The sequence below is a fragment of the Ascaphus truei genome, chromosome 5 (genome assembly GCF_040206685.1).
Source record: "Ascaphus truei isolate aAscTru1 chromosome 5, aAscTru1.hap1, whole genome shotgun sequence".
Classification (NCBI taxonomy): domain Eukaryota; kingdom Metazoa; phylum Chordata; class Amphibia; order Anura; family Ascaphidae; genus Ascaphus; species Ascaphus truei.
In genome coordinates this window covers 61,419,656-61,443,125 of record NC_134487.1, presented here as the reverse complement: position 1 = coordinate 61,443,125, position 23,470 = coordinate 61,419,656, and the positions used below count along the sequence as shown (strand labels likewise).

Sequence of the window (23,470 nt, the reverse complement as noted above, 5' to 3'; positions counted from 1 at the left end):
GTTTTAATACATTTTGTTTAATACCATTCTATGTTGATTTGATACATTTCATGGGTAATGTGATCGGGAGAGCTTGTGGAAGTGAAAGCATTTGAGGAACCTGTGGCAATCAGTTATCCAGCCCAGCACCCCATAGATAAAGATACCTTTCAAGGTCCCATACCACTTACTTGATGTAAGTAGTTAGCTGCAGAGCGAATGCACTCTATTACCTAGAGGTTACTGCGCAATGGTCTATATGTTTCCCCTCTTATGTCTTTAGAGTCATCTAACACTAAGGAATCCAAACAAGCATCTCCAAGCAAATAGACTGACATCACTATTGCAATTAAGGACTGTTTTGCGACCAAGGATTGGTATTATTCATTATTCAGCACGCCAAGGACTATATGCTCTCTTGTACTTTTAATATCTATACAAGTCCAATGGAGAGACTTGTTGTTATGCCCTAAGGCAGCCATCCCTTAACACAATTTACAGTATTTTGTTGGGATCACTTTTCTTTAATTTTCCCTGTTTTTTATTGATTGGGTCATTTTTCACGTGTGGCACTTACACATATACTGTAATCACTATATTTGTATATTTCACATAGTGGTTTAACCACCACATGTTAATAGATTGAGCACTTAATACTGTATATGCACATCTAGTTCTATATCACCTTGTTACTGCCCACAATACATTGAATGTAATTGGTGTTTGAATCACATATTCCACAGGATGCATCCAGCAACACAACCACAGGTAGAAATTCTAATCCCTCAGTCCCACCAAAAGCAACATGGTTATTTTCTTCAGAATGACAGTAGAGTGACTATTGTGGGATGCACATTTGGAGAATACCAATGTTAAACAATTGCAAATATAGGTGAGATACAGTGACATTGAGTTATATTATAAATTATGAATCTTTGCTATGAAACGATGTTAGCCATGTTTAGTGAAATTATAATATCATACACTATACAATTGTAATTAACTGTTTGCATTGAAAATAAAACAAGATATCGGAAGTGGACAATATATAGGCATTAAACTACATATACCATAAAGGTTTTCTGGGTTTATTTATTGTTCTCTATTGTCTCTCCAAAAAGCTTGCAAAGTGGTGTCAGTTGAGCAGAATGAGACCTGGGAGAGTAGCCATTGGGAAGTAATGGCAGATGCATCCACCTCTCATGCTGAGGCCACATTATGTCAATAACACTGTGTGCCAGCTTTCTTTCTCTCCCTATCAATCACTTCTTCCATGTGGCTACAGCACAAGGTAAATAAAAGTTTAATCCTTTTCCAACCTAATGGATCACAGAGTTGTAACAATAAAAACTACATTGCCAACTGACCAAATAGTAGCCTGCAGTGAACTGTCAGAGGGATTCGTCAAGCTCCGACACCATGTATTGTACCCGATCTGGCATTAATTGCCATTGTCCTGAGCACGCAGTGGGGCTTATTTATTTTGCCACCATGGTTGCTGGCAGTACAGTACCTCTCACTGCAAGACTATTGTAACGAGTGTCATGACAATGTATGCTACAGATACTATGTAGCGAAGAACTGCCTTCATTATCAACTAAAAACAGTAATCACTTTGCAACAAATAAAGCTATTTTAAACTGCTAAAAGTTCATCAATATTAAAATGCAGAAAACCCAGATTGAAAAAAAACAAACATGTTAAATATATTAGCATAATTTCTCTATTATTGCAATCATAAACAATATTGAACACTGAAACCTGTACCTTACTCTGGTAAAAAGAAGTTTTAGGTGCTGTACAGTACCGGTATGTTATGGAACAGATTCCAACTTAATGTATATTATAGTGAAGCTTCAAAGTTAAAGGATATGTTTAATGTACGGTAGATACATGCAGCAATGTATCAACATCATGTGTTAGTAAAGCAAGTGGCCAACATTATTCCATATTATGTAGAAACATTAAACACGTTGCAGTACAATCACAAGCATTATACCTTCTCTTCTATTTTAAATGTACATGTGGTCCTCTGTATCCAACGGTCCACTTTCTGTCGAACACCTTATCTGACGCTGCATAATGCTGTCCACTGGATGCATTATCCGATGTCAGAACTGCTTATGCGACGGTCACTGCCATGGATTATCATGGACCCGCAATCCGACGGTCCGTTATCCGACGCGGTTTGCAGGACACATTCTATTGGATAAGCGAGGACCAACTGTACTTTGGATATATGTAAAAGCTTTACAAATGTAGATATATGTACAGCACAAAAAGAAATTATGTTTTTAAGCTATAATTCATAAATTATTGGTTTTAACTATTTGATATTTTGGCTCCTTCACAATTGGATGTGAAAAAGTCTTCCCCTTACCCGGGATGTTGTCTTCACCAATTGTATGAATTGAGTTTAAAGCTCCCTGAACAAGGAGAAGATGGCTTCACAACATATTAGACATTCATTGTGTACATATTATCTATATAAGTTATGCAGGTTGGAATTAGGCTCTATGGGCTGATTCTACATGTGCCGAAACGGCAGATCAAGTCGTTATTGGATGAATTTCAGCCGCAAATGACTTGATCGGTCGCTTCGCCACATGTAGGGCTCTATGTATCAAAGGGCATATTCCGGTGCAAAGTCATTAATTAGTCACAACTCGCACTGAAAATACCCGTGCAAGTCAGCGCCAAGTTTTAATCTAATGCACGTTCTTTTTGGGTAGATCTGCGTCTGACGAGATGAGGAATTTATGGAGCACGTTAGAGCAGAGTTTCATTTGCATAGTGGCGTAGGTCTATGTATTAAAAGCATTGGTTTTCTCCATCGTCTTAAGACTTTTTTTAGTGCAAAATACTAGTGGAAAATGTGCCAAATTCAAAAACCATAGAAATACCCTTCAGAAATATGTTGCGTTTCAGAAAAGAAAAATGCTTTTTTTTCACACCTCTGCGTCAGCGCATAACTACCTCTTGATACATATAGCCCATACAATCCGCCCCCTAAGGTGGTAGTATAGATAAGACATTGGTTGAAGGATAGGTGACAGAGAGTTGTGGTAGAGGGATAACATTCATAGGAGGGGAAGGCCAGGGGAGTATGTCAGGGTACTGGGACCGGTGCTCTTTAATATCTTTATTAGTGACATTAAAAGTGGTCTGGTGCCATAAATATCCCAACTGGTTCTAGAGATATCATGTGCAAAGCATGAACACTTGTGGCTCCAGAAGGAGAATGTAGCAGTATCGTACATGACTGTAATACTGTGAATGTTCGTGTTATTTGTATTGCGATGCTATTTATATTGAAAATATTCCAATAAACTTGAAGTTATAAAAAAAAATAAAAAAAAAAGTGGTCTGGTGGGGAAAGTATTCCTTTTTGCACATGATTCTCCAGAAGAAGGAGTGCATTAAATGATTAATTATTTAGAAAAGTAAAAGAGTACCTGCAGCACTCATAAACAGCTGTGACACCAATAGAGGTCAAACACAAAGCAGTTTAAAGCAAAGAGAGCAAAAAAATCTCATAAATAGAGCATACTACACAGGGCACTGTCAGGATGCAGCTACCCAGACAAATACTCCCCCAGAGAGGGGTATACCCAGGAGGACCGGGGAAGGGGACAAGGAAGACACTGATCTACATAGTAAAAATATCACAATAAAGTTAAAAAAAAGGGGCTACACACTGCCACAAAGGCAACAACACAAAAAAGGAAAACACAATCCAAAAATCAAGGATGGCGGCTACGTCTCGGGCACTTAGCCCTTCTTGGCCCATTCCTACATACGGTAAGAATGGTACTTCCCTTCAGGATGAAAAAAAAAAAGGAGTCCCATAGCTACAATGTAACCTGTGAATACTTAGTTTGTAGGAAGGATCCAAAGATCATCTCATCCAAAGATCCAAAGATCATCTCATCTGCTGCTTTGAATCACATCACCACACCACCCAGAATGCAAGGAGTGTGACACACTATATATGTAGTAGTTGTGCTGATTGACCCTATATTCTGTTAAGTATTTACAGGTAGGTAGATTGGAAGAGTGGTCTAGAGCGTGGCAACAATAATTTAGTGCCAAAAGTGCAAAATAATGCACTTGGGACACAAAAATGCAAAGGCAGAATATAAAACTATTGCACTGTAATGTCAACTACTGCAGATCAAAGGGACCTGGGAGTCATTATATCAAATGACCTAAAAGTAGGCGAGAAATGTAACAAAGGAATGTGGAACGCCGGCAGGAAGTTAGGTTATATAGGGTTATATCTGACCTCTCTCAATCTAAACAAACCTATTTTTCTTTATTAATCAAGACGCACAAGTCTAATCCACGCCGACTCTTCTGTCTTTGACTCCCTACTCAGACCACTCTCTGCTGCCTGTTCTTCATCCTCCATCTCACTTCAGGACTTTGACGACTATTTCAAGGAAAAGGTGGAATCCATACATGAGGCCATCCCCTCTATATCCTCCTCCCATCCTACACCTCTTCTTAACTCTCCTTCTGCATTCCTTGACTCTTTATCCGCTGTTACAGAGGAAAATGTGTCATTGCTGCTGTCCTCTACGTCCTCTACCACTTGCCCTCTTGACCCCATTCCCTCCCATCTCCTAAAACCTTTGGCTCCTTCTATAATCCTTACGCTCAAACACATTTTTAACTCCTCCCTCTACTCTGGTACCTTTCCCTCTTCCTGCAAATATGCAACAGTCATACCATTACTCAAAAACAGCAAGCTTGACACTACCTGTCTTTCTAACTATTGACCCATCTCCCTCCTGCCTTTTGCCTCTAAACTCCTTGAATGTCTTGTATTCGCTTGCTCCATTTTCTCAACACCTATTCTCTCCTAGACCCTCTACAATCTGGCTTCCGCACTGCTCACTCCATTGAAACAGCCCTCACTAAAATAACTAATGACCTCCATGCTGCCAAAGACAGAGGTTATTACACTCTGCTCATAATACTCGACCTCTCTGCAGCATTTGATACTGTGGACCACCCTCTTCTACTTCACATTCTCCAAACTCTTGGTATTCGTAGCAAAGCTCTATCCTGGATCTCTTCTTGCCTCTCCCATTGTGCTTTCAGTGTCTCTTTTGCTAATACTGCCTCCTCTATCAATCTCTCTGTAGGGGTACCCCAGGCATCTGTCCTGGGACCCCTTCTCTTTTCTCTTTACACACTCTCTCTAGATTACCTAATCACATCTCTTGGGTTCAAATATCACCTCTATGCTGATGACATACACATTTACTTTTCTACCCCTGACCTTAAACCTGCTGTACAGACTAAAGTTTTTGAATGTATCTCGGCTATATCATTCTGGATGGTCCTCCGCCGCCTTAAACTCAACATGGCAAAAACAGAACTCCTCATACTTCTTCCTGGCTCTATTTCCTCCTTCCACATTACAGATGGAAGTACTATCATTCACCCTTTAGCCCAAGCACGCTACCTAGGGGTCACACTCGACTCCTGTCTCCCATTCTCTTCTAACATTCAAAAGGTAGCAATAAAATATAATTTTTCCTCCGCAATATTACCAAGATACGCCCATTCCTCTGTTGCTCGACTGCAAAAACTCTGACACAGACCCTCATTCTCTCCCGTCTCGATTACTGTAACCTCCTGCTGTCCAGACTTCCTGCCTTTCACCTGTCTCCCCTACAATCTATCCTAAATGCTGTTGCCAAAATCACTCTACTATTTCCGTAATCTGTCTCAGCATCTCCCCTGCTGAAATCACTCTCCTGGCTTCCTATCAAATCCCGTACCACACTCAATTCTCCTCCTCCCTTTTAAAGCTTTACACTCTTCTGCTCCTCCTTACATCTCAGCCCTAATTTCTCGCTATACAACATTACGACTCTTGCGTTCTGCTCAAGGATGTCTTCTCTCTACCCCTTTTGTATCTAAAGCCCTCTCCCGCCTTAAACCCTTCTCACTGAATGCCCTTCCCCTCAATATCAGACTAGCGCCCTCTCTATCCACATTTAAGACCCACTTCAAAACACATCTGCTTAAGGAAGCATACGAGTAGCTCCATGGCTGATAAATAACACCTCATACATTAACCTTGGCCCCTTGCTGACGCACATACCAGAACACCCTCCTACTGTCTCTGTACGTTCTTCCTACATACCAATTAGATTGTAAGCTCTTCGGAGCAGAGACTTCTTTTCCTAAATGTTACTTTTATGTCTGAAGCACTTCTCCCCTTCATGTGTTATTCATATTATTTGTTATTTATATGATTGTCACGTGAATTACTGCTGTGAAGCGCGATATAATGGCGCGATATAAATAAAGACATACAATACAATATGATCTACAGAAAAAGATAGGTGCTGATGCCACTTTTTTACTCTAACACTAACACCCAAATGGACGAATCAAGAATATAAGTTATTGAGGATAAGTAATAAATATATATTTGACTGAATTACAGAGCCCCACAGAGTACTCTGTGGTAGAAAACAATGAGAGCACAACATTAATCTATACCAATAGTGATAGGTATAAAGATAGGGCATAAACACAGACACTAAGAGTAACACAGAATACAAAATATGTATATACAAAAATACAAAAGAGAACCCATTCAAAAATGGAGGGAGGGGTAAGGAAAAAGGGGGAAGGAAAGGGGGAAAGCAGGGAAAACGAAAGAGAAACAGGTGCAATGAGTAACAAGGGGGGCAATGTTTTTTTGGGGGGGTGAGACCCTTCTTCTGGGACCAGGGGGGGGTCTGCGGTACTTCCTTTATCACCCTACCACACAACTCTCCCTTGTGGTTATAATAAAAGTGTGCAGAATGGCGCACCACACTAAACAACACAAGGCTTATATAGTGTCAGGTTAGTGTGAAAGCACAAAAGGCAGGAAAGCCCTATAATAATATTCAGATTAGCAAGGCAGCTACAAGACAAATAAATGCAACCTCAAAAATAAATCTATCCCATAATGGGTAACGTTCCAGTACAGTGTAATAATGATGTGCAGATTAGTAGACCAGCAGAGTAAAAGATCCATAGTGCTCGATCTGTCCAATAAGGGGTAACGTTATGTGTAGCAGGAACTCTGGTTAATCTGGAGTAGGAGATGCCATGTAACAAAGCTATGTGGAAAGCCAGCAGGATATTACATTATATAGGGGGAGGTATTATCTGCAGAAAGAGATAGGTGGTGATGTCACTTTTTTAGATCATTGAGGAGGCCTTACCTAGACTAATTGGAGATTGTGAAAAGAAGGGTTACTAAAATAGTGCATGATCTACAGCAGAAGACATGTCAGAAAGACTAAAGGACCTTAAAATGTAAAACTTAGAAGATAGAAAGAAGATGGAGGAAATGATAAAAACTTTCAAATATATAGAGGGTTTCAATAAAGTACAAGGGAGAGGCATATTGCAGAGAAAGAGAAGTGCTAGAACAAAATGTCATACTCTATCACTGGTGGGTGGCAGGTAATGGTTAATGTGAGAAAGTAATCTTTCTTGGAAAGGCGGGTGTATTAGTTGAATAACCTGCTAACAGAGGTGGTAGGGGTAATCCAGTAATGGAATTCAAACCTGCTTGGGATAGACATAAGTCCGAAAGAAAGCCAAGGATCAAGTAGGGTCTGAGGGTCTACAGGAGATAGGAAAATGAGCAGTCTAGGTGGGCCGAGGGATTCATATCTACCTTCAAATTCTATGTTTCTAGTGTATTTTAAGGTTATTTTTAATTAGTGGCTGTGGACCAGTGATCTAGTGATTTACTCCTTTGTGGAGATTCTGTTTGTAAACACCGGGGTCTAAAGTAGGACATACATACCCACCGAGTGACAGATATTCACATAGAAATATTCAAATACGTGCAGTGGTATAATATCAATATTAATATTGTTACTTTTGCTACTGGGCCTTCCAATTATTTAATTCAAACATACATTTTTTTTTCTAAAAGGTGCTTTTGTGTCTCCTGAGAATACTTGAGGACGCTTTTGATCAAAGATAAAAAAAAATTATATTGGCTTTGCCTTTCAGGCATCCACACTAATATTTGTGCTGTCCTGTTTTCAGGGGGTTTCAAAACAATCTCTTTATAACATTAAAAATGTTAAAAAAAAAAAAAGACTGTCCTTCAACCTTTTCACGTTTAAGGAATAAATTGTATCTGTTTTGGAAATGGACTTGTATGCCAGAAACAAATACAATGAATAAGTAAATGAACGGAAATAAAACTGTAGGGATATTCTAATATTTTTTCAGGTAATATATATTCTATTGAGATACTTTAATAAATATGTGCTTGTTAGGTAGCAACACAAATCAGCCTCCTTGGAGACAATACTGTAAATCATTGTTTCACCAAGTTGGTATTTTAACAGTGAATAATCTATATGTTTCCACAGCTGACCTGCATTTTACACCATAGGAATAATATATCATTCTCATCCAAGACCAAAACCCTGAAGCATCAATTTATCCTTAGCATATATGTCGACAAGGAATGCATGTTAATATGCAATCTAGTATATATCAACTGCATTTATATTAACCGTATGCCAAATTTATCAGAATATATATATATATATATATATATATATATATATATATATATATATATATATAATCATGATTAATCATTTCACATTTTTTTATTTCATTAAAATAATAGTAATTCTATTCAGACTTTGGAAAACCTTCCCCTACCCCCACGTTAGTCCCAACAAGTTGGATGTCACTCTGTCCCAACTATTGCTATGATTCTGCCCATAAATACTGTAGGTCATTTTAATATTATACACCATTTATTTTAAAGATGCATGCCATAAACATCTGCAAGTATTTACTTACCTTGGAGGGTTTCAGTCCAGTGTAAATTGCCAAAAATTCAACTCCTGTGTCTATCAGTTCTTTAGTAAGCCTTCCAATTTGTTCATCTGCAGGTAGAAAATGAATTATGAGTTCAGGGTTAATTAGCTTTTATTTGGGCTCCTGACTGAAGTTGCCTTGCGGAAATGTAGCGCAGATTATAAACACTTCACTTATATCAGACTCTGCACAGTTGTTACAGGGCTGGTGGGTAATTTCACTGTTCCATGTTTGTTGGTTAAGTGGGGCGTCACCTTTAATTAGTGCTGGACAAGAAACAGCTATTTAACAAGCTTTATTTTCTATTTTCTGCCATTTGCAGGTTTTCACAACATATTGAGAAATATACCGTATTATTTTATAATTTTATTGTGGATTCATGTGAACAATCTGCAGCGTTTCTATTTTTTTTCCGTGGCACATTGATTGACCAAAATGCCTTCAGTGTAAAATTACATTACAATGTAATTACAGTTTGCTGTCTGGGAATCTTTTCTTCTGCAGCTTAAGAATTATCCCCCAGTAGATGCCGTTCTCTAACAAATTCTGAGATTTTTGTTGTACCAATAAATAAATAAATATATCTTATATATTATGTGCTGGTTTATTTTCAGCTTTCTATCTGATACTAAGGGGATTTTGTCCACAGCTCAAGAAAGCAATTCTAACTTTAGCCAGTCAAATGACTTACGGATAATTTGATGTAACTCTGCCGGCAGAAGAATGTTTCATACCTCCCTAATGTTAACACAATTACTTAATTGAATATCATAGTTGTCCTGTGTTCAGACATTATGTAGTGTCTAACCCAAGTCTTGAGTACTTCGTTTCAGAAGATTTGCATGTTGTATCTAATTACACTGAGTCACTTTATGCGTAGTTAATGCATGGGCTTTCACAACATGCATGTATGTATGTATATCTTTATTTATATAGCGCCACTAATGTACATAGAGCTTCACAGCAGTAATACACGTGACATAATCATATAAATAACAAATAATACAAATAACACATAATGGGGAGAAGTGCTTCAGACATAAAAGTGACACTTAGTAAAAGGAGTCCCTGCCCTAAAGAGGTTACAATCTAATTGGTAGGTAGGAAGAAGGTACAGAGACAGTAGGAGGGCATTCTGGTAAGAGCGTCTGCAAGCGGCCAAGGTCGATGTATGAGGTGAAAAGTATCAGCCACGGAGCTACTCATCTTCTTTGTTAAGGAGGTGTGCTTTAAGATGGGTCTTAAAGGTGGAATATAAATCAGACATGAAGAAGAGATGTGGGAGGTTTTAATCTACATCTTTTCATAACTCATCAATATAAACATTTATCTTTTATAGTGTTGTATGCTGATATACATAGAATTGTGCTGCCATATGAGATCTCGCCTGATGATCTCATAAGTTCAGTTTTGGTGGCAATGTTCTTACCACTAAGCTACTATACTTCTTCAGCCCTGTTGGTATAAAAGCTATTACTGTCTGTAAAAGAATCCGGATTTTGCCAGGACCAGTATAGCTATCAATATTAATACACCTTCCAGTATTAAGGTGCTAAAAGGGAATAGAACTTTTGCGCTTGTACTATTCAGGTGCCCACTCGGCTTGATGTCATATGATGGTGATACACATTCAAAGCTCATTACCAGTTACACACATAATATGCTCCGTTTTTCTTGTAATTGTGAGCTCAGAAGTTATCACCAGGTGGTTGTAAGAGAGGGGCTCATGCTAAAAGATTAATATGGTAGGTTACCAATTAATCGACCTCAAAATTAAAGAGTAATAGCAATGGCTAATGTGTTGATTGTGAAGTAATTAAAATAATACAATTTAAATGGAAGGTATTTTGCCAGGTAAGACTAATGACTGACTGAAAACACATTTTGGTGTGTCTGTGTTTATGTTTTGTTTGTTGAAAAGGCATCTGCTTACTATAATTAGACTCACAATGACTGTAATTAAATGGCTATGACAGATGGAAGTGGCTGGCCACATGAATTCTTGCTCTTTCCCCTCTTTAGTATTTTTCCAGTGTTGGAGAAGAATGTATCTCTTTTCAATTGAATAGGACTGAAGTCTTCACAGAAAACAGTTTCATAGTATATTAGCCTCCCCTTTTCTGTAATAGTGACATTTTTATCAATCACGTAGGTAAGTTCCCTTTTGAGGAACATACCTCTTCTTCCATGGAGTCTGCTCTGATTGCAAACCTGCAAAATAATAATGCTGAAGGTATTTCTTGGTAAATTTAAAGAAGGACTTCTCTTTACTGTATGTCCCTTTTACACACATTGCTTTTACTTCCACTATTTTGTGTAGGTAGGTTATATACATAATTTTGATATCCGCCCATGGTTTCTATATTGTAGAGATACTGATTTTTAAGATATATATTTTGGGATTTCTAAAAGATATGTACGGTATGTATGTTTATTTATATATTGCCACCAATGTATGCAGAGCGTTGGAGAATTATAATGCAGAGAGTGCATGGAGATAATACACAAAGTTGCACAAGTGTGTTAAACAAGAAGTTAAACAAAAGGAATGATGGAGTCCCTGCTCTACAGAGCTTACAATTTACAGAATACAATAGGAGCCAGTGCACTAGAGAACATATTAGAGGGGGCAAGTACTGTAAGTGCATCAGGAGTACAAGGAGGTGAGATTTTAGATGGGACTTGAAGATGGGAGGGAAGTGGATTGGCGATACTGGGGAGAGGGGGAAGACGGTGTTCCATAAGTAGGGAGCCAAAAGTTAAAACGGTTTGAGAGGTAGGCGTGCTGTACAGACAAATGAAGCAGAGAGGAGATAGCCTTCAGCCGAGTGTAAGGGATGGGATGGGGTATAGTAGGAGATTAGAGTAGAGATGTACAGTAAGACTCAGAGGAGAAGTTGGATACAATATTCACCCTTATCAGTTTTCTAGGGAGCCATAACTTGTCCCTACTACTGCTTTTCGAAGTTAGACTATCATGACTACATTTTGCATATCTTAGCTGATTGCTCATATAGAAAAGTAGATCTTCTACAGACTACCACACGTAATAATGTGTGAAAAGTTCACATACATGTAAATGAGCTTTTTAGACCACACAGTATTTTTAAGCAATGCCCCAAGATCTAAAATGCATGCTCCTCACTGTTTGCTATGCTCTTATGTGCAACACTGCACACACTGTCAGCACTATATGATAATGCATTCTTCCTTTTATTAATGACATTCTTTTGCAAGTAAGGCATCATGACTGAAAATCTTGGAGATGATAGTTTCAATATCATCTGGTATTTTGCACAGAAATGTTCAACCTGTACTACTGTATAGATAACATGCTTCTTTAAAAACGAGTGTATTTAATTTGTATCTTTGCTATTTCTGTTATTCATGGTGTTGTGTTAAAATGCTGCAAGGTATGTAACAAGCCATACATATGTGCCCTTCTCATTAAATCATTCAAATGCCTTTAGAGACAATGATGCTTTATTTAGCATTCCATGGAAAGGAGACAACTGTAGCTATAGCTACCAAGAATGTCATCAACCTTTGCTTTACAGCACAGTACAACCACACTTCTACTTACATTTATGCTCAGGGGTTGTCATGTGAACACTGTTAAAGACAAGGGTGCTTAAAGGGCTCTAAATTACGTTAGGAAAAAACAGAATCAATAAATATGTTTTTTAATTGATCAAGGGGGAAGGTAAGAGTATAGAAGTTGTACATCTGTAAATCCTTGCAATCGCAAACGATTAAATGCGTAGTGTAAGTAAACACATATCTCTTTAGACATAGCTTAACATTACTTATTTTTGTGACTCACCATTTTCAGAAAAGGCCTTAGCCGCAGATATTTCATTTGATCTGCATAACAAATATATTTAATAGTATTAATAATGAACAGAAATAATAAGGGCACGTAAGTACAAATCTGAATACACATTTAGTTTACATGGAAAAGTTCAATCAAAATTTGGAAAGTAATTTACTAATGGTCTGTTATACTTCTGTCACTGATTTACTAGTGAAAATCTCAGGGAATGTTGGTGTACCTGGAACCATACTACACTGGGAAATTACACAGCAGGAGATATCTCCAGCCATCATTTGTTCTCCCTTGAAGCAACAGCCATGACTTCAGGTACATGGTTTGGTAATTAGAAAGTTGTTCTTGTGATTATGTTACATATCATATGAGTAATTAATAGGATTGGAATTATTAAATAGAATTGGACCATTAATAAAACATTAACTGACTGCATCTGAAGAAAAGATATCTGAGGTTAAAAAATACAAAAAAACAAAAACTTGTGTATAATATTAAATATAGAAAATGTCCATGCTCATCCAATGAAAATGCAAAGTATCTAGTGGTTTTCATAGCAAATGTGTCTACTATTACATGTTACTGTATTCATTAATCTGATCATATATGGCTAATCCAAATAAAGCAAATGAACAAAATAAAAATCCTTCATGTGTTTAGTTGAGAGGAGATTTTAAGATCACAAATGTATTGTTTTCATCCTCATTGAGGACCAAATGGGAACAGTTCTCAAGTGTCTTCCTACACTTTAGGCCACCAAAGGGTCTATATAACAAATAAATAATAATAATAAAAAAATAAAAAAATTATATATACACACACACACACACACACACACACACACACACACACACACACACACACACACACACACACACACACACACACACACACACACACACACACACACACACACACACATTATATATACAATTATTAAGTTGACACATAATAATACTAATGACTTGGTAAGATGCATCCGCAGCTTTATATACATTCAATTATTTTCCGTACCTGGGTATTGACTGTAGTTTTACTATAATTAGGTTGGGATTGTATTTGTCCAGCTCCACAGATGACACGTTTAAATTATCAATACTGATTAGATTCCAGTCCTTTTGGATTTTAAGGTAGACAGGCAGATTGTCAATTGTCTTCCAGTCCACAGCAGGTAGAACTAAAGAAGATGATGAGGAGCTGAGAATTTCCTGTAATAGACACATAAGTACGTAACCATTAGATGTCTGCTGCGATGGAAGTTATATTAAAAGATTAGATGAAACACATGAACTAAGTTAGGGCTTCATTTACTCTTGCAGTACTTTCTCTTAACCAAACTTTACGGTACATATGCAGCAGGTGTTATACCACCGGTGGCAGGTTGTGTCCCCCCCCCCCCCGCTTTAACGTGTCATTGGAGCATTAATAGCTGCTAAATCTGTAATAAAATATTATCTGGTGCAGATGCTAATTGTAATCAAGAAAAAAAAGAACTGTAGTTTTGTATTGTAGTTATGTTTGTGATTGACCTAGTAGGGATGTAACTGTACATACAGAGCACTAGGAGAAGTCCTCTGACATTTTGACAGCTGAGTACTCTGTAATTTAATCTATGAAGAATTATTTCTTCTTATGTCACTTAAAGTATCAAAAGCTGCAAGGATTCTATTGTGTTCTATATTTCCACAGGAGCAATATGGCTCCTAGAACTTTATGATTGAGATACGAAATTAATTTACTATTTCAGTACATTGAGACCTTAGGGAAAGGAGTGCCTTCATGTATACGAATGTATACGAATAGGTGATACTCCACAAGACACTGCTTAGTAAATATGGTCCTTAATTTCCCTGTACTTCAGCAAACAAAGTTAGTTTGAGACAGGGACCTAATGTGTGTAACGTCTGCTGTGTTTAGCACTAAATACACAGCTACAGTATATAAGCTTACATTTACAGAAATTCTCAAAGCTTTGCTCATGTCTCTGAATCAGACCAAAGTTTGTGGGCTACTAATGACAATACTGTGTAAACTGTATGTGAATTTCTCCCTCTACCCTGCTCCCTCTCCTTCTCTCCTTCTCCCCTCTCTCATCTCACTCTCTCTCCATCTCCCTTTCTCCCTCTCCTACTCCCCTTCTCTCTCTCCCTCCTCCCCTTCTCCCTCCTTTTCCCTCCTAGTCTCCCCCCCTTATCTCTCCCTCCCATCACTTTCCTTTAATACCTTATGCTGTCCCCAATTCAGTCCTCCTCCTAATTCTGTCCTCCTCTCTCTCCTTCTCCAGCATTCTTGCTTTCTCCACACGTGCCAACTGACCTCTCTTTCTTTGCCTGCTTTTTGTCTAAACTTTATAGCTTTCTGATTTCTGTGTAAACTTTCTAGCTACACCTGGTGGGTAGGAGGGGAGGGGGATGGGGAGACGGGAGGGTAGGGAAGGTAATACTCCATATAGGATCAAAGTAGTGTAGTGTTTATGGTGCTAGGCTGAGAAATGTACCTGTAGTCTAGAAAAGAAAAAGAACTCAGCTTGAAAAGCACTCAGTAGCCTGAAGTGAGGTAAATGTATTCACACTTTATTTTAATTTGAATACTATTAAAAAAATTGATTTTAATTACAACCATTTACCTCACTTCAGGCTACAGAGTGCTTTTCAAACTGAGTTCTTTTTCTTTTCTAGACTAAACTTTCTAGCTACCAGGCTATGTGCATGAGGATGTCACAAGCCAGATATATAGCCTACCAAATACAACACCCACTGGCTGACTTGCTTGTCACAGAAATGTTAATAACTCCATAGAATTAAACGCGTTTCAATAAAACTAAATCAAGAACCACAAGGTGCACACTCACAGGGTCCCCTCAGTATGCCTGCAAAGTTACAGGCGTCTAGGTTTTACAGTCTTGGAGCTATGGTCCTGACAGAGAGACAGACAGACAGACTCTTTTTATTATGATTGATACCTTGGCCCATTAAAACATTTCAAAACCTACAAAATATCTTAAACCTGCAAATTAGAAAGGAATATTTCCAGTTTCCGATCTACTGAACAAGTAAGAGGAAGAGATTTTTATTAAATGGAATCATGACAGTGTGTGTACATTAGCAAATGTAAATAACGCACAGTGAATAAATATTTCCATCAAGTTCAGACTAATCCACAAGCTTAGAAACATGCATACTAGGAAGCTTCTGATACCTAGGAATGAATTCATAGTATTTTATAGGCAAATATTTGAGATAAATAATGTTCAAAGAATGATCTCCATGTCAATAGTGAGGTTTGGAAGCTGTTGTACCAGAAATAAGAAAACCTCAAGGTGGGTGACGGACAAAGAGCCCTAACAGATAGGGAAGGGCATGACCGAGGTGCTAAGCCCCCTCACTATGCTCCTGGGGTTAAGGGGGAGAGGGGGAAAGGCTTCCTCCTCTGTTGAGGTGGCTAGCTGGGGGCAAAGCGGTTAATAAAATGGAAGAGGAGTCAGGGATGACCACTGGGAGAGGGAGAAGATGGGCTGGTAGCAGCTATATGGGAAGGAGGAAGCTGGGTGCTGCAGCAAGGTTGGTTCATTTTGGGGAAATAATACTCTGTCAGAGGGGGGGAAAGGTGATATTTTGAGACCTATGCAGGGCAGTCCATGAAAGGGACTGCACCGCTGGGCAGTGGGTACAAGGAACTGCCTCAGTATGGTCGATTAATTTGAAAGGAGCCAGGGGCCGGGCGGTACCTGGCCAGGGTTTGGGGGCCACATCTGGGATCTGTTGGTTTGTCTGAAGGTTTGGGTACTCTGGCAGGGTAACGTGGTTGTTAAATGTTTGTATAACATTATGATTAATAATATTCCAGCCCTGGAGGAAGTGGAGGCAGAGGAAGAGGAGGAGAACGGTGAAGAAGAGGACCCAGGAGGTGAGCGTGACCCAGGGAATGCAGCCGTAGTAGCTCCAATTGCTAACGGTCTCTCTACCACAGATCTTACCTCTCTCATCACCATTTAGGGTGAAAGGGTCACCTTTAAGCAGAGGTTGCACTTGATTGCAGCTTCTCAAGGTGTGCAGCCCCTAAGACCCCGGTGAGACCCTGACCAACCTCCACTGCTAAGGGTGTCACACTACCGCTTCAGCAAGTTTGTAGATGGCACTGACGACATTGACAGATTTCTCAAGGTGTTTGAAGATCAGTGTCTCTGGTTCCGTGTGCTAGAACGGGACAGGGTATTTTGGTTGTCTCCGATAACCCTGAAGACCTTCCAAGAGATCCTGTCAATGGACAGCAATGACTAAGCATGTGAAGGCTCTTTTACTGTGCCAGTATGCCCTCACTCTAGAGGCATATTGGTGTATGTTCCGGTCTGGAGAGAAGACTGGCCGGGAGACTCACATGATATTTGCCGCCCGACTCATCCCAGTGGATGGAGGGGTGCAAAGCCACCAAGTATCACAGTTTGCAGTACTTAATGTTCCGTCTGGGTCCGCTGCTGCACTTGCTGGATGGCTGCCTGTGGTTCCTCTATTTGTGCCAGTCCCACGGCGGCGACTGGCTTCACAGCGTTGCCCCTGAAGGGGATTGTTGGACCGGAGCTCCTCCGGACAATCTGGATTGCCCAGTCCAATTGCACTGGTAGCACCGCTTCTTGTGCTGGAATTCTGCTGTCTTTGGTGTACTCCCCTCTGCAGCTGCTTTCAGCTTCCAGTGTGGAGTGCCGTTGTTGGACTCAGTGCCCCCGTGTGCCCGAGCTAGAGGGGCTCCATTGCAACTGTCGTGTTGCAGTCCAACTATGTGAATGTGACGAGGAAGCATTTGCGGCCATCGGTGCTCGCCAGGCAGTCGGCCTGCTTGACTCTGGTGCCACTGTTACACTGGTGAGACCTGACATAGTCAATCCAGAGGATCTGCTCCTGGGAACAGGGATGCAGGTACCATGCCTGATGGGGGACCTAGTTCAATCCAGGTCACCTGGGTGTTCCTTGACTGGGGTGCCAGTCGAGGTATGAGAGATGTGGGTGGTTTGCCTTGGTTGGACACTGAGGTGCTACTCGGTAACGACTGCAACACGACAGTTGCAATCGGATGCTCGTCTGCCGCCTCTGCTGTGCCACTTGTAGAAGGGGTAGAAATCTCCATCTGGGTCCGCTGCTGCACTTGCTGGATGGCTGCCTGCGGTTCCTCTGTTTGTGCCAGTCCCACGGCGGCGACTGGCTTCACAGCGTTGCCCCTGAGGGGGATTGTTGGACCAGAGCTCACCTGCTCCTTCGCAGAGGATTCTGCTCCGGTAGCAGCCATCATCAGGAGCGAAAGCAATGCCCTTGCCCAGGCAAGGGAGCCTTTAGTACCCCTGCCCACTGTGGATCTCACCATCCCCCTGCATTTGGAACCAACAGCTCCAGGGGTCTCTGCGGAGACCAGGCAGGTAAGCCAGACAGATTCGAGACAATGTACTGATCAACTTACCTGTTTCCCCATCACCCAACTTAGTGACTGAGGGAAAGTGGCCGGAGATGGGGGCACAATTCAGAGATGTGGTGTGGTTCGATCCCTACTTATAGGGCATGAGATTCTGGGCGTCCGAGTCTGCCTCTGAGAGTGGGTCAGACCGGTATCTTTGGCACCGTGAGCTCTTGTACAGGGAGCAAACTCCTAATGCTCCAGGCAGCGTGTAGGCAGGTAGAAGACAGCTAGTGGTACCCAGGGAGTATAGGCAGCAGTTACTACAGGTAGCCCACTCAATTCCACTAGCGGGGCATCAGGAGGTCACTTGCACAAGAGCCCGGCTATTGTAGCATTTCTAATGGCCAGGGGCCTCCAGGGCAGTGGCAGACTTTTTCCGTCCTATGATGCCTGCCAGCGATTAGGCAAGGCAGGTCACTGTGTTAAGGCCGTGTGAAGGCTCCCCTGAACCCACTACCGGTATTGGGGAACACTTCTAGAGGGTAGCTATGGACATAGTGGGACCTCTGAAGATCCCTAGTTGGACTGGCAAGCGCTATATACCCATGGTGGTGGATTTTGCCACCAGGTACCCTGAGGCTGTAGCACTAGCCACCATTGAAGCTAGCACAGTTGCTAAGGCATTGATTGTGATTTTCGCTAGAGTAAGATGTCGAAGTGAGATCCTAACTGATCACGAGATGCAATTCATGTCTGAATTGCTTCCCGGTCTCTGGGATTTGTGCGGGGTAAACCCCTTACCACCCCAAGACAAATGGACCATGTGAGCGGTTCAATGGCACCCTCAAGCAGATGCTTTGGGCATTTATAGAGGTTGAAGGGAAAGACTGGAAGACTCATTTGCAGCATTTGCTGTTTGCATACCGAGAGGTACCACAAGGGTCCACTGGCTTCTCACCCTTCAAGCTTCTATATGGCCGCAGGGTCCAGGGTCCGCTTGACCTATTCCATTAGGGATGTGAAGGGGAGACCACTGCTACTGATGCTTCTGTGCTTTAGTATGTAGTGGATCTCAGAGACTAGTTAGAAAGGCTCATGGGGTTAGCACAGGCTAAACTCATGGAGGCTCAGATCAAGCAGAAGACTTGGTATGAACAACATGCCCATAGCAGAGAGCTCATCCCTGGGCAGCAAGTGCTTGTTCTGAAGCCCACTCAGCAGGCTGGCCCGTATACAGTTCTCCGGCGGATGAAAGAGTGCAACTATGTTCTACAGCTAGATGGAGAGACAGGGAGACATAGGACATATCACATTAATATGTTGAAAGAATATTTTCAATGTATGGCATCGGTGATGGCTATCTGTAGCCCACCGATGGGGGACCCGGCGAGCCAAGCTCTGCCTGACCTCCTAGGGGAAGCTAGGCAAGGGGGCACAGTGGAGCAGGTAGAGATAGGGTCTCAGCTCCGTGCACCCCAGTGGGTGCAAGCACGAGTTATGCTACAGCAGCACAGGGTCCTGTTCACGGATAAGCCAGGCAGGACCCATATCACTGATAACCTGGTCCACACTGGGGATCAGAAACCTCTGCATAAGAATGCCTATTGGGTATCAGCAGAGGTGAAGGGGAGTATAGAGAAGGAGGTGGAGGAGATGCCAGCCATAGGGCTAATTGTCCCGTCTCAGAGCCCTTGGGCTTCTCCAGTAGTCTCGTGCCCAAGAAGGATGGAACCACTCGGTTCTGTGTGGACTATCAGCAGCTCAATGCTCAGACGGTGTCAGATGTTTATCCCATGCCCCAAATGGAAGAGCTCTTAGATGAGCTTGCGAGTGCAAAGTATCTGACCACTATGGATTTGTCCAAAGAGTATTGGCAAATCCCTCTGACCCAGGAAGCACACGAGAAGTCAGCCTTCATCACTCCGAGTGGCTTATATGAATTCCTAGTTATGCCATTCAGGATGAAGAATGCCCCGGCTACCTTCCAACGCTGGGTAAATAGGTTACTGAGGATTTGCAATATCTACAATAGGATCGGCAATAGGATGCAGCGTTTTGAAAGGGCATACCTGGATGGCATAGCTGTGTTCAGAAATTCCTGGGAAGCCCACTTAGTGCATGTAGCAGTGGTGCTGAAAAGAATTAGGAAAGCAGGGCTGACACTTAAACCTACCAAGTGTCTAGTGGGTATGGCAGAAGTTCTGTATCTGGGGCACAGAGTGGGGGGGAGGGCATCTCAAGCCAGAGCCGGCAAAGATAGAAGCCATCATTCATTGGCCAGTGCCCCGAACCAAGAAACAGGTCATGGCTTTCTTAGACACTGCTGGTTACTATAGGAAGTTTGTCCCACAGTATAGTGCCCTGGCCAAACCCCTGACTGACAACGCAGAAATGACTCTCGGTTCTGGAAGCCTGGTCTCCTGCCTGTGAGGAAGCATTCCAGGCACTGGCTAGTGCTCCCAGCCTGGAAGCCCCAGATTACATGAAGCATTTCCTTGTACAGACCGATGCCTCCGACTACGGTATCAGCGCTGTACTCAGCAGGTGGGTGAGGAGGTGGGTGAACACCCCATTGTCTATCTGAGCAGGAAGCTGCTGCCCAGAGAGGTGGCTTATGCCACTACTGAAAAAGAATGCTTGGCCATTGTATGGGCACTCAAGAAACTGCAGCCCTATTTGTATGGCAGGTCATTCACTATCACAATCCCCTCAACTGGTTACAAAGGGTGTTGGGGGAGACTGGCAAATAACTTTGCTGGACCCTTGCCCTTCAGGAGTTTGACTTCACCATACAGCACAAGAGGGGTAGTGGGAATTCTAATGCCGATGGACTCTCCTGACAGGACATCCCCAGTGACCCAAAAGCTTCAAGGACATCCAGGCTTGTGGAACCACCTGATGATGTGACTTCCACAGAGCCTTCATCTTGAGAGGGAAGGTATGATGGGAGGGGGTAACCAGGCTATACAATAAAGGTCAAGACCGTTTTGGTTACCCCTGCTCCGTGTATAATGGTCCAAGAGAGTTAGCTCTTGGGCCCAGTAACATTGTACCATTCCAATGTACTGTCTGTAATAAAAGCATTGTTTGTGTTTTTCCCTTTCCGGGCATGCAATCAAGCAGGGATTGCTGGGGTATGAGCTTCAAGGGGGGGTTTGCGGAGGAACCTTTGACAGAATGTGCCTAGGAGGTTGGGGTCCAGAGTTGTCGGTTCCCCTATAAGTGTACCCGGGAACCATGCCTGATTCTCTGATACATGTAGGCACATTGCCAAGGCATTACCTCCCCTTAAAAACGCAAGCGCGACTCACCACTAGGGTACCCTGCTTCAGCACAGCCCAGAAAGGAGAATGAGGCAAAGGGATAAACATCAATTCCTGTAGCTGATGGAATCCCTAGGTTAAGGGAAGTACCCCAGCTAGTGCCAAGGTGACTCACAACCATGATAGGGTTCGTAGGTGCTCCAACCATATATAAGGTTGGGGGGGACTCTGAGAGTGCAAACTGAGTCCAAGGAAAAGTGTGTTGGGAAGATGGCAGATAGAAATAAGACGACAAAATTTTCCCTTTTCTGTTCCCTGTCCCCCAAGCCTCAGAAGTGTATTAAAAGATACTTTAATATAATGTAATTTGCTTTATTGTGAAAAGGGAAATGAATTGACTGAACATCTACACATTGGTGGATTGGTAATAACCTGGTCTCCCGTGACAATATAGATACATAGATTATATTAATGAGGACATTAGCACCTGTCACTCTCCTCTGCATCTCACTGCCATTAAAATCCCCTAACCCAGTGTTTCCTGGGTGACTGTGAGGCCACCCAGTCTAATACAGAGGGGAAGAGATGTGCAGTCTTATTGGCTGTCCATAGGTGAGTGACAGGCCATTCACCCTATCACAGAGGGGGAGGGTTGTGCATCCTCACTGGCTATCTCTGGGTGAGTGACAGACCATTCAGCCTATCACAGAGGGATGTGCAGACATTCTTAGAGAAATATATGTATAGATATAGATATAGATATATATATATATATATAGCAACTGTAAATATTCCTGTATATTCATTTGCATGTCTTAGACAGGTCTTCAACCCTGTCTTTCACCATTATCACCCAGCACACAGCACTTCCACTGCAGCAAGGGATTCTGGGAAATGACATGCAAATGAGCACACAGTTCCTCATTTGCATGTCATTTCCCAGAATCCCTTGCTGCAGTGGAAGTGCTGTGTGCTGGGTGATAATGGTGAAAGACAGGGTTGCAGACCTGTCTAAGACATGCAAATGAATATACAGGAATATTTACAGTTGCTTTATGCTTTACTGTGGAGGGTTTTAGTCACTTTTTGTACCCACCATAACCTTAATAAGTATACACACACACACACACACACACACACACACACACACACACACACACACACACACACACACACACACACACACACACACACACACACACACACACACACACACTTTCTTCCAGGATAGTTTATATTATTGACAGTATGGCTCATGATTGTCTGGTCACAGAATGCAAAGCAATCTGCCACAAATTACATATGATTTATGTATAACAAAATAAAACAGAATTTTCCAAAACCAAATGTGATACAATATATGGATAGGTCACTCCTAATGCATGATGGGTTTGCCCATACTACTCTATAACCAAAGGAAATTATACAATTGATAAGTATATATTATATACCTGTAACTCAACAACCTAAGGTACTGTATTGTACTGATATTGCCAGATTAATATATATAGTTTTTCCACTACTGTTTTATTTAGAGACTCATAGTTCCTTTTTCAAAAATAAAATATTTAAAAAGTCTGTTCCACTTATTTTTTTTAAATTTAATTTTTTAACCCTTTAACACCCGAGTACCACCGCCTCTCTGGCAAATCGTGATCACGTGACCGACCGCTCCTTAAAACGACCACGTGATCGCGGATGTAACCCGGGAAATGAAGAAGAGGAGCTCTCCCTTTCCATTTGCCTGCGTCTCAAATTGCGTATAGAGCGCAGAACATGATCTGCCCTAAAATACGAGCGCAAAAAGTGTATGACGTACTCACTATGTCAGGGGTGGCAAATGCCAGTCCTCAAAGGCCACAAACAGGTTGGATTTTAAGAATATCCCTGCTTCAGAACAGGTGGATCAGTTGTTGACTGAGCCAGTGATTGAGCCACCTGTGCTGAAGCAGGGATATCCTTAAAACCTGACATTTTGGTGGCCCTTGAGGACTGGAGTTGGCCACAACTGATCTAGTACATCATAGGGACCCCAGGTGTCCCAGACCCCATGCTGTAGTGAAAGTGTAACAATATATGCTGTGTAAGCCCTTCTAAAATTAAGTTCCAATAGCTTAGCATAGCTAGGTGTAGAACGTCTTGA

General features: G+C 41.5%; 1 protein-coding gene across 1 annotated transcript in view; it reads right to left on the bottom strand.

The window, feature by feature from the left end:
• The window catches only part of LOC142495038 (V-type proton ATPase subunit S1-like), an 80,600-nt gene that overhangs the window by 31,712 nt on the left and 25,418 nt on the right, over nucleotides 1–23,470 (bottom strand). Inside the window, exons 4-6 of the mRNA XM_075599900.1 lie at nucleotides 13,694–13,887; nucleotides 12,677–12,717; nucleotides 8,836–8,921 (exon numbers count right to left, since the gene is read on the bottom strand). Of these exons, the coding sequence (XP_075456015.1) occupies nucleotides 8,836–8,921; nucleotides 12,677–12,717; nucleotides 13,694–13,887 (321 nt within the window). The remainder of the gene's footprint in view (nucleotides 1–8,835; nucleotides 8,922–12,676; nucleotides 12,718–13,693; nucleotides 13,888–23,470) is intronic.